This window comes from Anolis carolinensis, chromosome 2 (assembly GCF_035594765.1).
Source record: "Anolis carolinensis isolate JA03-04 chromosome 2, rAnoCar3.1.pri, whole genome shotgun sequence".
NCBI lineage: Eukaryota > Metazoa > Chordata > Lepidosauria > Squamata > Dactyloidae > Anolis > Anolis carolinensis.
The window spans coordinates 204,903,830-204,922,410 of record NC_085842.1 but is presented as its reverse complement, the minus strand read 5'-3'; the positions used below and the strand labels follow the sequence as shown (position 1 = coordinate 204,922,410).

The following is an 18,581-nucleotide window of genomic DNA, read 5'->3' as shown; positions in this document are numbered from 1 at the left end:
TATCCCAGGATCCGATCTCAGATTGTCTGCTTTGAACTAGATTATATGAGTCTACACAGCCAGATAATCCAGCCCCAGAGGCTGAGGAACAAGGAGGATGCCCAGAGTGGGGCTTCCTTGGTGACCTGGTTTCCATGTTTCCTTCTAAAGGGAGAGACAGGGTATCACTTTGTGAAGCAGAGAGAGGATTGCACCTACACTGTAGAGTTAATGCAGTTTGGCACCACTTTAGCTGCCATGGATCAATGCTATGGAATCAGTGGAATCATGGGAATTGTACTTTTTTGTCTAGCGGTATTATTATTATTATTATTATTATTATTATTATTATTATTAATAATAATAATAATAATAATAATAATAATAATAATATATTATTATTATTATTATTATTATTATTATTATTAAGTTATTATTAGTTTTATTCCAGGCTGAGCACTATATCTCTTCAGCACTGTGTTTTCTCAGTCTTTACCCATATTATTATTATTATTATATAATATTATAATATTATAGATAAAGGTAAAGGTTTCCCCTGACGTTCAGTCGTGTCCGACTCTGGGGGTTGGTGCTCATCTCCATTTCTAAGCCAAGAGCCGGCGTTGTCCGTAGACACCTCCAAGATCATGTGGCCGGCAGACTGCATGGAACGCCCGTTACCTTCCCGCCGGAGCGGTACCTATTGATCTATTCACATTTGCATGTTTTCGAACTGCTAGGTTGGCAGAAGCTGGAGCTAACAGCGAGCGCTCACTCCACGCCCCGGATTTGAACCTGCTGGGACCTTTCGGTCTGCAAGTTCAGCAGCTCAGCGCTTTAACACACTGTGCCATCGGAGGCTCCTATAATATTATATTAATATTACTACTACTACTAATAATAATGATAATATTATGGGTAAACACTGAGAAAATAAAGTGCTGCAGAGATACAGTGCTCAGCTTGGGATAGAACTACAATAAATAAAAAACAATCTTCATTTATTAAACAAATAAATGCAATATGTGTAAGGTGCAAACACAGTGCAACATATTCTAGGGCAGCAATGGTTGTAGTTGCACAATGGAGGACCTTCTTATAGCAACACCAGAGGCACTCCAAGTGGCCAGCTCCTGGTCAAAGGACATTGAGGATAATGTCAAGTTTTCTACTTTGTTTGTGCTCTTAAATATATTACAAAGACACCCTTGGTTCGCTTCTGACACGATAAATAAATACATTGTTGTAATGAAGGCCCAGGGATGTGTGTGGCGCCTATCAGCTTAAGGTGACCCCAGGAAGAGCACAGTCCAAAGGCATTCTCGGTGCCTTGGATTTTAGGCCTGTTCCTGGGGTTATTTGGGGCGTTGATTCAGAAAATTGCATTGGATAGACCTCATCGGCTCGAGATATGGTTATTATGGTTTTCTAGATGGCATACATATGTTCTGTATCTCAAAAACTAGGGCGGATAGGGGGAAACCGGTGCCGTTTTTGGAAAGCAGGAATGTGAGGCACGGAAATGTGTGTTGGCCAGTGTTGTCAGAGATGGTTTCCCTCCTTTGAAATACAGACTTTGAAGCGCATTCGCCTCTACATTTCTCCGAGTTTGGTCCATCTGTTAAAGCGGGCCGAATCTTTTCGTTCGGCCCCGAAACAAAATGCATTTGGGAAAAAGATTCCGAAGAAGAGGGTTTCTGTTGGAGCAAGTCTTGCTGGTTTGGAAGGAGCAAAGCATATTCTCCTCTGGGCCTTGCAGAGGTGTACTTCCACGGGGTTAATCCGCATCGTCCCCCGCTTCACACCATGCGCTCCTCTATGGTTTCATGCATTGAGGAACAGATAAAATATTCACCGACGATGGCTCCGTTTGGTTGTCTTCCTAATGTCTTCTCAAAGAGCATTACCGTGCAGAGGAAGGTCTATCCAAGAGGAACTCTTAAGGTCAGCGATGCTGAATGGGGTGCAAATGGGAGACCCTTTTGTGCCCCTCAAGACGAGGAGCGGCGGCTCCGAAGCGGCCCTGATTCGGATTTAAGGCGCCTGGTCTCGCTTTTCTCATGAGAAAAGATTTCACCTTCTTTTCGACGTAAAAATGCCTGAAAAGTAGAGCCAACGCCGCCTTGGGAGCTTTGAAAATGAGAATAAATAAAAGCAGTGTCTTCCTTTTCGAACAGTGTAAGACAGTCCGGACAGCATGGAAGTGCGTTATATGGATCTACGCTGACCTCATACGCTGCATTATATGGCGGTATGGATCCAGCATCAGGAACCGACTCGGGAGGGAAAAGTTGAATGAATACAGCGATGGTCAAGGCCGTTTCAGTCGCTTCCTCGCCTCCGGGCCTTTGAGTGTGTATCCTACTAACAGGCTGTCTCTCTGAGCTCCCCGCCTCCACCTCGGCACACGCGATTATATATATAAACACACGCAAACACGTTCGCTCCGAGGTTCCTGAGGTGAAGGGCTTCCCCGGCTGCTGATGGGAGTTCAATGGCAAAATCGATGGGGTCGGCGGGCCTTGGCGGGGGGAGAGAGGAGAGGCGCTGCGGGGGGCGGACGGCGCCGTTTCCTTGGCGAGACCCAGGAGCACCAAGAAAGGAGACAGGGCCCGGCCTCTTCCTATGGGAACCGAAGGAAAGGAAGGAAGGAAGCAAGGCGGGGGATAGCCGGAGTTCGTTTCAGAGAGGGCCTGGGCTCAGGTTTCTCATTTGGCAGCAACATACGCACACTTAAAGAGAGGTACAGACCGTGCCCAGATAGACAGACGTCTGAGTAAGCAATACACACACACACATATATATAGAGAGAGGGGGGAGAGTCTGAATGGGTTAGAATATACAAGAGACAAGAGGCAGGAGAAGAGGGATATTATTATTATTATTATTATTACTACTACTACGACGACGACGTTTATTTATATCCCACTTTTTACATTAAAGGCATTTCAATACAATTTAAAATCTACAAATATACAAACATATATACAGCAGAATCTCACTTATCCGACACTCGCTTATCCAACGTTCTGGATTATCCAACACATTTTTGCAGTCAATGTTTTCAATACATCCTGATATTTTGGTGCTAAATTCATAAATACAGTAATTACAACATAACATTACTAAGTATTGAACTACTTTTTCTGTCAAATTTGTTGTACATGATGTTTTGGTGCTTAATTTGTAAATTCATAACCTAATTTGATGTTTAATAGGCTTCTCCTTAATCTCTCCTTATTATCCAACATATTCACTTATCTAACGTTCTGCCGGCCCGTTTATGTTGGATAAGTGAGACGCTACTGTATCTATCTATCTATCCATCTATCTATCTATCTATCTATCTTGGTCTCTAAGGCCTCCGGCACAAACTAGGTAAGGCCTCCGGCACAAAGTTTATCTACTTTAACTACCTTGGTTCAATGCTATGGAATCATGGAGGCTGTAGTTTGACAAGGCCTTGAGCCTTCTCTGTCAAAGAGGGCTGATGCCTCGCCAAACTACAAATCCGAGCATTGCATAGCATTGAGTCCTGGCCATTTAATATGTATATAAATATATTACACTATATATATAGTTTGTGCTGGAGGCCATAGAGTACAACCGAGACCCCTTAATTGTGTTGTTGAAGGCTTTCATGGCCGGAACCACTGGGTTGCTGTGAGTTTTCCGGGCTGTATGGCTATGTTCCAGAAGCATTCTCTCCTGACGTTTCACCCACATCTATGCCAAGCATCCTCAGAGGTTGTGAGGTCTGTTGGAAACTAGGCAAGTGAGGTTTATATATCTGTGGAAGGTCCAAGGTGGGAGAAAGAATTCTTCTCTGCAGGAGCCACGTGGGAATGTTGCAATTGATTACCTTGATTAGCACTGAAAAGCTTTGCAGCTTCAAGGCTAACACCTCCTAATCAAGGATTCCCCCCTCGGGCAGGAAGCAGCCAGGCTTTGAAGCTGCAAGGCCATTCAAAGCTAATCAAGGTGATCAACTGCAACATTCACACGTGCCTCAAACAGACCCTGGACCCACCCTGGACCTTCCACAGATATATAAACCTCACTTGCCTAGTTTCTAACAGCGCTCACAACCTCTGAGGATGCCTGCCATAGATGTGGGTGAAACGTCAGGAAAAAATGCTTCTGGAACATGGCCATATAGCCCGGAAAATTAACAGCAACCCAATTATTATGTTTATTTATACCCCACTTTTTACATTAAAAGCATTTCAATACATTTTAAAATCTATAAACATATAAACAATATATATATATATATATATATATATATACACACACACACACACACATATATAGTGTGTGTGTAGTATATACTCTCTCTCTCTCTCTCTATATATATATATATATATATCACATGCATATATACAGTATGGTGTGTGTATATATATATATATTTACTCCAGTCACCATAGAATCTAATGCACACTTTCATTTTCAAAACCCTGTAACTGTAACCAGCATTTGCTGCCGAATATAATAATGCAGTGGCAAAAAAGGCACCTTTTGTAATTTGGCCAAGAAAGGTGTGCATTACAGTGATTGCCTGCTTAGAATTCCTTAGTTATAGACAATTGTGTACCAACACCAAAGCTTCCAGCAATTGAAAAGAAAGCCTTGGGGATGCATTTATGCTGCAGAATGAATCTACTTTAACTACCTTGGTTCAATGCTATGGAATTATGCAAACTACAAATCCCAGCATTGCATAACACTGAGTTCTGGCCATTTAATTAGAGATGGAGTCCCTCAAAGAGGAGATACAGCTGTAGTTTCTGAAGCAGCTTCCCCTTTGGCTTGGGCTCAGCACTAAGATTACCTGTATGAGAATGCACAGCCTAATTCTGGAGAGGCAATTTAGAAAGGCGATATATAAATATAGTAAATAAATAAATCAATAAATGAATACACACACACACACATATATATTCTCCTGCCTCCTGCACATTCTTACACTCGCTCAGGGCGTTCACGCATCATCGCTTGGGCATTCCTCCGAAGCCCAACGCATTCTGATGCGCAGCAGCCCCAGTTTCCCTTCACACCCTCTCCCACATGCCCTTGAACGCTCAACAATGTGGGGGATGTTTTTGGAGGGGAAACTGGAAGTCCCTTTGGTGGGCGACACGTCATTGGACTGTGCCCATCTCTTCTATGGAAATCATCGCCCCATAGCAGCCAGCAAGGAAGGAACGTGCCCGTGTGAATCAGCAGACCTAGGTCCCTTCCACACAGCTGAATAAAATCCCACATTATCTGCTTTGAACTGGAACATATGGCAGTGTGGACTGACTCAGATAACCCAGTTCAAAGCAGATATTGAGGATTATTCTGCCTCCAAATTCTGAGTTCTATGGCTGTGTGTGGAAGAACTCAGTGGTTCTCAATCTGTGGGTTACCAGGTGTTTTGGCCCACAATTCCCAGCAAACCCAGCCAGTTTACCAGGTGATAGGATTTCTGGGAGTTGAAGGCCAACACATCTGGGGTCCCACAGGTTGAGAACCCCTGACATAGAGGTTGTCCAGCGAGTCCACTCTGGGGACGGATTGCCTCCTGAGTCACACACAGGCGTTCACACGAACCCAGTGCCAACTTTTCTAGGTTCACCTTTGCTTCACTCACTCTTTGCTTTTTTGGCTGGATCCTTAACCTACGGTCGGGCTTGACTTATTGGTGGGAAATGTATGGCGAGGTTTAATCTGGGAGCAAATCCGAGGTGTTGGGAGGGACGAAACCTGGGCAGGATCAGGACCAACCCGGCAGGTGCGCGCGCACCCCCTCCCATCCCCCTGCCCTTCCCTCGCGGGCCCAGTTTGTCAATGAGCGCGGGCGGCCCCGCCTCTTACTCCTGCCTCGCGCTGATTGCTCCGCCAACGGCTAATCAGGGGCGTCCGCCCCCACCCCCCTCTTTCTCTTTCCCTTTCCCTCTCTGGCCTCGCGCCTCACGCCTCGCGCCCTCCAGCCAATCCGCGCCGGGCCGCTAACTTTACTTTTCTGATTGGCCACTTGATTGGACTGAGTGACGGGCGGAAAGAAACAGCGGCGGAGAAGTAGCGTTGCCTATAGACACCCTCCCCCCACCAAAGCTTGAGTCCCCCCCGCCCATTCCCTTCCTCCTCTTCTCCGCTGTCCACTCCAAGCGAGGTCCTGAAAAGCGGCTGTTTCCGGAAGAGGCGAAGGAGGAGGAGGAGGGAGAAAAGCCTTGGATGCATGCGTGTATGCATGCATGCGCGCGCGCCCCGTCCTCTCCGTCCCCCTCCCCCTCCCTGAGAGGCAGTTGGGTGGTGCGCGCGCGCACCCCTGAGAGCGGAGGCTCGCTTTAGGTTGGACGCATACACACACGCACATACTTAGAATCATCTCACGCACGCGCCTTCTCTCTCTCTTTCTCGCTGTGTCTCTCAAAGATACACACAGCACAGCATAAGCAGTGGGGTCGGTCTGTAAATTGTTTTCCCTTTTCTCTCTTCTCTGCAAACTTTCCTGGCGCGAGGAAGGAAAGAAGGAAGGGAGGAAGGAAGGAGCGCGTGGCGTGTCGGTTGCGAGAGAGAGGGAGGGGGAGTTGGAGGAGCGTGGCGCGCGCCCGCCGCGAGCAAAACACGCCTCCGCGGTCTCTCTCTCCATCTCTCTCTCTCTCTCTCTTGCGCGCGGCGGGGGGATATGCCGCTGGCAGGCTCCTGCTGCCGCCGCCGCCACTGCCTCTTCTTCCTCTTCCTCTTCCTCCTCCTCTTCCTCCTCTCCGCCGCCGCTTCTGGCGCCTCTCCAAGCGCAACTTCTTCCCGCCAACTTCTTCTTCCTCCTCCCGAGGCTCGGCTCTGAAGGCGAGCCTAGGAAAAGGGCAGAAACGGAGGTCCACATCTCTCTTTCGATCTCTCTCGCATCAGGACTCGGGACTTTCCTCGAGGGCGGCTGAGGAAGGGGAGAAAGGGGAGACAAAAGGCCCCAAGTAAGTCGAAGGGAGGAAGGAAAGACGACAACCCGAAGATGCGCCTGGGAAAGTAGCCTCGCGCTGTGGAATACCCTTTTCCCTCTCCGCCTCGGACCAGCCCCTGCTTCTCCTCCTGGACCAGGATCCATGGCCTTTGCCGCTTGGAGGCGGGCGAACTGAGCCGCAGAGCTGAGAAAGCCACCCAGGCTCCTTTCCTCGGACGAAGAGCAGGATCTCCGTCCGCGCTTCTCTTTTCGCCGCCGGCTTGGAGAAAGAAGGAGCCCCTCTTTCGCTTGGCCATTCGCCCAGGGTGTTTTATCATTATTATTATTACTACTCTTTCTTTGGACCCAACCGAGCTCTTCCCCAAGGACCCGAAAAGGACGCGTTTGAGGCTTTTTGGGAGTCCGCTTTTGAAGCCGTGTCTCGAGCGGCCGCCCAGATGGAAATACACTGTAAGCACGACCCCTTCGCCGCGATGCATAGTAAGTAGAGGCGGCGGGGTCGGGGATTGTTTGCAACCTTTTCGTGGGGAAGGAAGGAAGGAAGGAGGGAAAGGCGAGGAGGAAGGGCCCTTCCACACAGCCCTCTATCCCAGAATATCAAGGCAGAAAATCCCACAATATCTGCTTTGAGCTGGGATATCTAAGTCCACACTCAGATAGTGTGGGATTTCCTGCCTTGATATTCTGGGATATAGAGCTGTGTGGAAGGGCCCGAAGGCGACTTCTTTAAAAAAAGGCTCTTCCCCGGCTCTTTGCCTAGCGAAAAAAACCGGCCATAGTCTGTAAAACGTCAAAAGCCTGGAGTGGAGAGACTTCCCTTCCATTCCCTTGTGTACCTATTTCATAATAGCAATAGCATCGCTATCATTATCATAAGTAATAATAATAATAGCATCACTGTCACAATAACTGTATAGTATAGAAGTAATATTGTTAAAAAAGAATCTAAGGGCCCTTCATATAACCCAGCATATCAAGGCAGGAAATCCCACAATATTCTTGTCTTGAACTGGAGTATATGGCAGTATGAACTCAGATAACCCAGGGCCCTTCCACACAACCCTATATTCCAGAATACCAAATAATGCAGTTTAGCAGCATTGAACTAAGGCTCCTTTCACACAGTTGAATCAAATCCCACATTATCTGCTTTGAACTGGAATATATAGCAGTGTGGAATCAGATAACCCAGTTCAAATCAGATATTGTGGGATTTTTCTGCCTTGATATTCCGGGATATAGGGTTGTGTGGAAGAGCCCCCACTTCAAAGCAGAAATTGTGGGATTTTTTGGCTTGATTTTCTGGATTATATGACTCTGTGGAAGGGTCCTAAAAGACAGGGAGAAATTGGAGGAGGAAACGGAACCCAGGACATGAGTTAAAAGGGCATATATGATAATATACCCCTGTGTGATTTATTTCCCAATCAGAGCAAGTTTCGCACAGGAAAATATTCAGGACCCCCCCCCCCCCCCGTCCCACACACATTCTCATTGTCTTCATTCATTTCTCTCTTTGACATCCATGCCTTGCTTCGCTCTTTTTCCCGCATCCGCGAGTCTTCTTCCTGCCGCGACGTGCCTCTCTTTCCTTCTCGGTGTTTGCAAAGTTCTGCCTGTCCCTACTTGACTTCTTATCCGGAATATAGTTGGTGCGGGAGGCCTTAGAGACCAAGAAATACAAGCGAGACCCCTTAATGTGTTGTCGAAGGCTTTCATGGCCAGAATCACTGGGTTGCTGTGAGTTTTCCGGGCTGTGTGGTCATGTTCCAGAAGCATTCTTTCCTGACGTTTCACCCACATCTATGCCAAGCATCCTCAGAGGTTGTGAGGTCTGTTGGAAACTAGACAAGTGGGGTTTACATATTTGTGGAAGGTCCAGGGTGGGAGAAAGAACTCACGACTGCTTAATGTTGCAATTAATCACCTTGATTGGCATTGAACAGCCTTGCAGCTTCAAAGCCTGGCTGATTTCTGCCTGGGGAAATCCTTCGTTTGGAGGTGTTAGCTGGTTATGATTGCTTCATGTCTGGAATTCTCCTGTTTTCTGAGTGTTGTTCTTTATTTACTGTCCTAATTTTAGAGTTTTTTTAAATACTGGTTTCCAGATTGTGTTAATTTCCATGGTTTCCTCCTTTCTGTTGAAATTGTCCACATGCTTGTGGATTTCAATTGCTTCTGTGGACAATTTAAACAGAAAGGAGGAAACCTTAACAATGAACACAATCTGGCTACCAGTATCTAAAAACTCTAAAATCAGAACAGTAAATAAAAACACCACTCAGAAAATAGAGGAATTCCAGACATGAATCAGTCAGGGCCAGGTAACTCCTTCCAACAAAGGATTCCCCTAGGCAGGAAGAAGCCATACCTTGAAGCTGCAAAGCCTTTCAATGCTATTTCATTCCAAATCCTTTCAATGCCACCTTGATGGTGGCCAATCGCAACATTCACACTTGCTTCAAACAGACAAGAGTTCTTTCTCCCACCCTGAACAAGCCACAGATATATAAATCCCACTTGCCTATTTTTTAACAGACTTCACAACCTCTGAAGATGCCTGCCATAGATGTGGGCGAAACGCCAGGAGAGAATGCTTCTGGAACATGGCCATACAGTCCGGAAAACTCACAGACACCCAGTGATTCTGGCCACGAAAGCGTTCGACTAAACAGTATGATGAAGTACTTTGAGGTGATTCCCTATGGGAAATGCAAAACTTTGTTTTTTTAAAATACTGTTGTTCTCTCGAGTCGTGTTTCAAAAAGAATATTTTTAAAGCCCTCCATTTAAAAAATAAAATAAAATCTCACTATTAATTTCTGCCTCTAAATAATAATTAAAGCGAGGCCAATTTGTTTCAATCTCGAGGCTGCATACCGTAAGAGAGATTCCCCCACGCAGTAAACAGCCAGACCTTGAAGCTGAAATGCTATTCCTTGCTAATTAAGGTGGCTGATTGCATCGTTCACACTTGCCTTAGGCAGACAAGAGTTCTTTCTCCCACCCTGGACATTCCACAGATATATAAACTGCACTTGCCTAGTTTCTAACATACTTTACAACCTCTGAGAATGCCTGCCATAGGTGCAGGCGAAACGTCAGAGAGAATGTTTCTGGAACTTAGCCATACAGCCCAGAAAACTCACAGCAACCCAGTGGTTCCGGCCATGAAAGCCTTCGACAACACCGATAGGAGGGCTCTGCAATGCCTGGATGTTGCCGGCACTTGGCTCTTTAACTTAACCAGGCCGGGTCTCCTATGTGTTTGCTGAAGATTGGCTGTGCTCGAGAGGCCGGAGGAGATTTCTCCATTAGCACAATGTTATGTGAAATGACATTTTCTCTCACGGCGAGTTAAACGCCGGATTAGATGCAGAGATTTCAAGGAAATATCGGGTAGAACTAATCGCATTTCCCTTTCTGCGCGGCAGCCTTTTGAGCCTATTTTCCTCTCCAAATAGCAGTCGATGTGACTCATCGCGTCTCTCGGTCTCTTTTGCTGCCTATCTGTCCATCTAGCTGGCCATTCACTCTTCCCACCTCTTCAAAAACATTTCCAGGAAGCATGTAAAGAGAAAAACGGGCGAGACGACAACCTTCGCCGTTTCAAATTGGCCGGAAATGATGAGCGAAACCGGTGTGTGTTTTTGTGCATGTGTGTGTGAGAGAGGGAGAGGGTTAGCATCCAGGTTCTGCTGTGTGGACTTGCAAGCAATCCTGCCAGAGCTGAAGCAGGCTTTACAATTATGACAATCAAAAGGAGCTTTCTCTCTCTCTGCCCCCCCCCCCCCCCCGACTCCTGGAGTCTCCTTTGTGCTAATCTGAAGGGAGACCATGTGTGTGGAAGCTGCCAGGGGACGACCGGGGGGCTTCCTCCATTAACCCAAATAATGATAAATCAATACCTTCTCCAGGAATTTAAGATCAGGGGCAAACACCCCCCTCCCAACCCCTTTGAAAGCATCCCAGTGCTTTCAGGGCCATGCAAATCAGTCAGTTTGTCGGTCTTGTTTTCCCAAAGTGGCAGGGAAAACAAGACCCTATTAAGAGCAACCTTTTACTTACTCCCTAGCTTTTATTTTGCATCAGCTTGACCAACTGACCTCTCCTATTAATTGAATCCTCGCTCCATCCTATTCCTGGAGAACTAGCAATAAGCATCGCATCCAACGTTACTTATATTCTTATTCTATCTATAACTTTAATTTATTTCATAGGGATCTTTTAAAAAAATAATTCCGTATCAAGGCGATGCTTTTAAGAGGCTGGATCTACATTGCCAAAAATGCATTTTAAATGCGGCTTTGAAGCTGCCAGGCTGCAATAGTAAATAAAGAGCAACACAACATCCCAGTGCTTTCAGGAGCATGCAAATCAGTTTGTGAGTCTTGTTTTGCCAAAGTGGTAGGAAGGTGGCCTGCGTCTTTTCCTGTCCATTAAGAGAAAGCCATTTAAATCAACAATTTCAACAGAAATTGGACAATTTCAACAAAAAGGAGGAAAGCATGAAAATGAACAAAATCTGGCTACTGGTATTAAAAACACTCTAAAATCAGGATAGTAAATAAAGAAAAACGCTCTGAAAACAAGAGAATTCCAGACAGGAAACAATCAGGGCCAGCTAACAACTCCCAACAAAGGATTCCCCCAGGCAGAAGCGGCCAGGCTTTGAAGCTGCAAGGCCATTCAGTGCTAATCAAGCTGGCCAATTGCAGCATTCACTCTTGCCTCGAACAGAAAAGAATTTTCTCTCCCACCCTGGACTTTCCACAAATATATAACCCCCACATCTCTAGTTTCCAACAGACCTGACAACCTCTTAAGGATGCCTGCCATAGATGTGGGCGAAATGTCAGAAGAGAATGCCCGGAAAACTCACAAATCCATGAAAGCCTTCGACACCACAGTACACTTTAAACTGTATTATATCGTCTATGTGAATCCATACAATGCAGTTTGAACCATGCACCTACACTGACTGTATAATGCACTTCAAACTGCATTATTTGGCAGCCTGGATCCAGCCTAGCTTCTTGAAATAAGGCAAACCAAAATAGAGGAAGGCTCCAGGCTCGTTACTTTCTGTTTGGAAATGCAGCCCCTGCCGCGCTTGGCTGCCCAGGCAAAACAAAACGCACGTTTTTGTCTCCTTGGCCCTGCCAAAACTCCCACACAAAAACATCCCGGGGAAAATCTTGATGCATGTAGGAAAAGGGGAAGGAGCTCTCCGCAGGTGGGATGGAAGCCAGAAAGAGGATTTCCTTCTCGGCCCGCCTCTAAAGCCTTTCCCGTTTTCATTGTATGCATTTTCTATTAGGGGCGAAAAACTACACTCCTTCCAGTTGTTGGTTTAAGAAGGTTTTTCAATTAACCCAAAGGAGCAGGGCCAAAGGGGGAAAGGGGTCTTCCAGGGAGTAGCATGAAGCAGTATTCAGAGGCACAGCTTCTCTAGGATCAGCCTCCTTCCATTGAGAGTGTCGAAGAAAACTTTTCTCGCGCTTGCCTCCTCTTCTAGTAAAGTTTTACTCGAGCTGGATGCCAACAATTTGTTGAATCCGTATTGGGAAAAATGGTTTAGGCTCTGGAGAGTGAGGACACTCGCCCTTTTGGCTGTTCCTGACTCCTCCAAACTATGGAGCCTCATGGCTCCCTTGTTTACATCTCTCCGCCGTGACTTTCCTCTTCGGCGACGTCTCACGAATTTGTGTGTGTATGTATGTATAGGTGTGTGTGTGTGTAACTCCTGGAAGAAATGATTCGCTCTCACACTGAGGAAAGGCACTATTTTCGTTTTTAAATACTAACCGTCACAATCTCAGAAGACTAATTCTGCATTCAGACCTGAAATGGGGTCGGAATGGCCTTTGCCTCATTCCAGGTTGGCCTCAGATGGGGCTGAGGAGAAAGTTAAACCTTGTCAGAAAGAAACAAGGCAATAGCAATGAGTGTCAAAGAGGCCTCCTCCGCCTCCTCCTCCTTATTACTGTATTATTATTATTATTATTGAAAACGACTATCACATCCAAACACACCGTATTAGGAATGTATTCGTTTCTAGTTACTGAAACTAAGCTTTCAGGTGAGCGTTTCTCTTCTTCACTCAATAGGCCTTGAATCCAACTGGTAGCTTCGTCACATTAGAGAAAAAATCCACTTAAAATCCAGTTTCTGCCTCCTGCAAGAATTCTGGGGTTTGTAGTTTAGGGAGGAGCCTTTCACAGCCTCACTAAACTACAAACCCCAGAATTCTGCAGGAGGCAGAAACCGGATTTTAAGTGGATTTTTTCCTCTAGTGTGTTGAAGGAGTGGGAATCCCAGCTAGAGTAGACTCACTGAATCAACGGGGTTGACTTAAGCGTTAAGCCAACGACAAGAGAGCCATTTTGGGAGAACCAATAAGACACAAGGCGCGAGTTTTCTAGCCTTTTCCCTTTCCACACTCCAGTGTGTGTAAAAAAAACATTTCGCTCAGAGAGACGCTTCTTCCTTCCTTTTTGGCGGGATTTTTCTTTGGGTTTCCTGTCTGATAGCAGAAAAGACATCTCGATAGCTTTCCCCACCCCAGTGTTGAATTATTAGCGACCCCCTTTCCCTTGGCACGTTCTCCCGCCAAAATGTCACCAGAGTCGAAACTGCTCTTCTGAGGGAGAAACAAACCCCAAGCTGTTGGTTGTGAGGCAGAGTAAAACGGTCATCTTTCTGGGGGAGAAAAAAAAGGCATATCCGGATTCCCTGTGTGTGTCCACTGTGTTTTCCTAAAGCATTGGCTCACCCAATGGGCTTCTTGGTTAGCCTAATTTCCTCATCCTCTGCTTCAGTCCCAACCCACCCTGAATGATCCTCAACCCAAATTCAAGTAAACTCCCCTGACTGTTACACAGTTGGGGTAGGAACCCACTGTTTACTTATTTTCCTTATGCCTTGAGTCTGTGCACTATTGGGTTGCTGAAAGCTGTGGGTTTGTTTGCAACTATTGGGGTTCTGTGCAAATATATGAGTGAGAGTGCCTGGGAATAATGGACTTTGTTGTCAAAATCAGAGTTCCCCTTTTCCTTACATGTTATGTTCTCTTCTCCCTTTTCACCGCCTTGTGGTATCAATCAACCTTACACATTGCCTTTAAGGACAGTCATCATGTCCTGCTTGCACCTTTGTTGGCTTCTGCTGGCTAGGCTGGTTATAATAATCATAATAAAACTTTATTTTTCTATCCTGCCACCATCTCCCCATAGAGGCTCAGGGCAGCTTACAAAGGTACTCCAGGGCACAACATATACATAAAAGATACATGAGTATAAGACAATATCACATAAGATGATAACCACAACCACTATCCCAAATATAACATAATATCAGAAAAGCACAATTTTAAAACACAGGACTTCTATTGATACTAGCTGCCATGAATTCATTCTATTGATACTAGCTACCATGAGTTCCTTCTGTGCTCTTGGTTAACTAGTCCAGGCAGCTCAATTTTGTGAAGTTCAGCTTGGTTTCATATGCATTGAACAATCTATCAGTCTCAGCCAGGAAGCTAGAACTCTAGGACTGCATAACTTTTAGACTCTCTGTATGACTCTTCAGCTCTGCTTTCTGTTTGCTGTAACAGTAACTGCTTCAAACCAATAGATCTTTCTTATAGCTAAGCAAGACATAAAGGCTTACAGCCCTTTTGTCTAACTTTGATTTTGCAAAGTAATTTGTTATCTGAGAGGGTTTGCAGTTATGCATAAAACACTTGCAGAAAACTCTGTTTCTTCATCCTACTATTAGGTATGATCCCAGTTGCAACATTCTCCCACCCTGAATATTCCATAGATATATAAACTCTACGTGCCTAGTTTTCAATAGACCCCACAACCTCTGAGAATGTCAGGAGAGAATGCTTCTGGAACATGGCCATACAGCCCGGAAAACTCATAACAACTCCACGATCTCTTAGTTTACATACTCCTATGCACCCAAACAGCCAGCCAGCCTGGTCCATTTTGAAGCTCAAAAGGAAGGCAGCACGAATTTAAACACAAATACACAAACTTGATTTTGAGGCCAAAACATTATTTAGTTATAACTAGTCAACTGAAAGAAAGGAAAGGTTTTTTTTTTTACAAAACCAAGGAACTTCATGAAGATGCTAGTCTTTGCTGACTCAAACTGTCAAGTAGCTTAAGTGATTTGATGTTACTTCCAACAGTTTTGGGAGATATATGCCAAGTCTGACAGCAATTTAACTATGGTAACAGTATTGGAATTTAATTAAAAATGGTTTATACACCTAGCTATTTATTTGCTATAGACACACTTTGGTTCATCACTCATTTTGTACAGTTCAAGCACTCTGTAAACAGAAATATTAGACTATTACTTTTGTTCAGTTCTTTGCAATGATACTGATTATAGAAATTATTTGTTTTCTGCACTTACACTTCTCTGTTTTAAGTCATTTGCATGATTAACAATTTTAGGGTTAATTATATTTTTTCAGTTAGTGATTTTGTGCTCATTGATTTTAGCTAGTTAGTCACTATTCATCTAGTGGAAACTATTTCAACCTAGGCAGATATTTTGTCTTGCTAAAAGAGAACAGTGAAAATTCATATACAGAAAGAACAGTACCCCAAGTCTCTCTGAGCGGGACCTGTTAGCTTTTAACATTTTGCAGCTTGCTGTAAACAAGAAAGATTAGAAATTACTCCACATCTCTACATCCATTCACTTACTTGGATTGGAATATATGGCAGTGTGGACTCAGATAACCCAGTTCAAAGCAGATATTGTGGGATTTTCTGGCTTGATATTCTGGGTTTTATTGCTGTGTGGAAGGGCCCTGAGAGAGCAAAGGATTTTGCCATTATTTTCCAAATAAATTAGGGAAGCATCCTGATCCTGTACACATTTACATGAATGTACCTCCTCCCTAATTTTAACTTAAACGTAAGAGTGCTAAAGCCCTTTAAAACTACTTCTTACACTATATGGTCCTCATTCATGATTTTCATTACCAGATGATTTTGGGATTGGCCTAAAATAACTTTAGAGAGATAGTTTTACAAACCCAGAGGCCTAATACTCATGCCACTTTATCCTGGGCAATTACTGAAGTAATTAGAGTTACACAAGTGTCAAATTGGTATCAGTGTCAAATTAGATCTTGGTAAATAATGTTGTTTCTCCTCCTTGAGTAAATAAACCATAGCCAGCATTTTAGAAATGCTGAAAACTTTTGTCAAGAAGTTGCTCAGTGGTAGAGAGAAATCCCAAGCAAACAAGGCTGCCTCTAAGCATGTGCTCACTAGTCACAAAGATGTATTTTTTCTCTGCTTGTTTTTTGTTTTTTTTGTTTTTGTTTCCCCCCATATGTTTCAGGACACGGAGGAGTGAATCAGTTAGGGGGTGTTTTTGTGAATGGCCGACCACTCCCTGACGTAGTCCGCCAAAGGATTGTGGAACTTGCTCATCAAGGTGTGAGACCCTGCGACATTTCCAGGCAACTACGGGTCAGCCATGGCTGCGTCAGCAAAATTCTCGGCAGGTAAAAACAGATCAGTGAATCATTTTGATCCTTGAAGAGAAAATATTGGATGCTATGTGTCTCTTATATGAGCCTGTTACAAGAAACAGTTCAGCAGGTGACAGGGCAGAATTCTTGGAACATAACAATACTTGGCTCCTCAAAGCTAAGAAATGTTTTATAAATATAAACCTGAAAATAAATGATATTTAGAGATGTGCATTACATGCTTCCCATTGAATTATAGCCGAGTCTTCTGGAATTGTAAAAAACAACAACAACCCAACAACATTAAATACAAGGATTCCCTTTGGCTTCTAACATTGCAATCCTACTCAGATGTAAGTCCAATGGCATTTGGTAAATCTGAGAAATAGTCTGCATTAGATTGTACAGATTCACTCAAAAGAACCGATTTTGTTGTTTTAAAGAACACCAAAATCAAGACACACAAGCGCACTTAATTCTGCACTGAATGATGACTTTAGAGTTTCTCCTGATGTCTGTAAAAAAAACAAAACACACTCACATTTGAATAACATTGACTTCCAAGTAGAAAATTCATATTAGGGCAATGATTAATAATTCTAATTTTCTGCTTTGTGTATATCAACGTGTTCATAGCAGAGATGGACTAATCAGTGTAGCAAGAGGGTAAATAAATAAACAAATATCTTTAAATAATGAAGAAGATAATTTCAGAGTGTACAGTATAACGTGACTTAGTTCAAAGAATGGTATAATTACAAGTGAGTCATGTTTAAGACTATTCAGTGGTATTATAATGTTCCAAGTCCCCCCGCCCCCCCACCCCCGGTCTAAATAAACTGATCACCTATGTTAAAATAATATGAGTTGAAAACAAATAGCTTTTCTAAAGGTAGAATGTAGAATGTGTTAACCTGCTGTACTTATGATAGATTCCCACTCATATAGAAAGATTATACCATAATAAATCTGTTTGTTCTTAAGGATTCCTTCTTACCTTTCCTTTCCCTGCTCCAAAAGCATCTCTGGAAAAATCTGAATAGGTTTTTTTTTGTTTCCTCTTTTCATTGTAACTTAGCAAAGATTAGCGTTTTGCTGGGAAGTAAATCCCATTGGACACAGTAGGATTTATTTCTTAGTAAATGTTCATAGGACAGAACGGTTACATTTGTGCCACAATTTTTAAGAGGATATAAATATTTAAAATTTTACCGCTAGTACTATGTCTTGTGTAGGTCTGCTGGCTTTTCAAAACTGTGCGTAATCCTATTTTAAAGACCAGTAGCTGGTTTTGAATGTAGACAATATCTTTATAAAGTTTGAAATTTCACACCAATTAGAACAGAACCATGAAAACAATTTTTTGCTAAACTACAATTTCCTTTTATAAGGAAATCACATTATATAAAGTCCATTGGCTATGATTGCAAATGCCTTGATTATTAAAGTATAAGCATATTCTTAGTGAAGCGGATTGTTCTTCACTGTGACCTGTATTTGTGAATCTGTTTAATCTCTCTATTCCTTGCGAAATCCTGAGAGCCAATAGCAGATTTTAGACAAGGCCATCTATTTAATATAATGGTATTAAATTGAATTGCTAGTGGTTTGATCTTGTGATGTGTGAAAAACAACACACTCCAGCTCAAATGACCATTCACTCTGGAGGTGGTCAGATGACTCTGACATTCTAAACCTCAGGAAAGAAATCTGAGTGTCTGATTTTTCAGACACAAGGAAAAACTGTCGGAAGTACCAATACAATTGGAATTGTACAATTAGTATTGTTTCATATTTTAATTTTTGTTTCCACAACTAGCCATTCGTATTTTGTATGATTTATGGAATTGTGTCTATGTGATGTTTATTTATAGCTTATTTAGGGTCAGACGTGTGACATTCTACCTTCTCTTTCCTTCCCTGCTCACAATCATTCTGAAAAGTTACTAATTAAACTCATAAACAGCCAACTTGTTTACTTACCAGAGAGAACATCTAAGAGTGTTACTTTTTTCGGAATAGATTTGTCACTAGATGTATTTGCATTACTAGGGAGCTAAGAATTGAGTTCCAGAGCTTTGTCATTTAAGTTGTCAACAATAAATTGGAATTTCATAGCTCATTATTTTCATAACTAATAATTACAGT

The 18,581-nt window shown here is 43.6% G+C and overlaps 1 protein-coding gene across 4 annotated transcripts in view; it reads left to right on the top strand.

The window, feature by feature from the left end:
- Positions 1-18,581, top strand: part of pax5 (paired box 5) — a 300,149-nt gene that overhangs the window by 32,454 nt on the left and 249,114 nt on the right. For 2 of the 4 annotated variants that reach the window (XM_062971568.1, XM_062971570.1), the window contains exon 2: positions 16,301-16,466. In XM_062971568.1, the coding sequence (XP_062827638.1) occupies positions 16,301-16,466 (166 nt within the window). Of the gene's footprint in view, positions 1-6,118; positions 7,409-16,300; positions 16,467-18,581 lie in introns of those variants that run through there. The other 2 variants (XM_062971569.1, XM_003223324.4) reach the window with 2 other exon arrangements.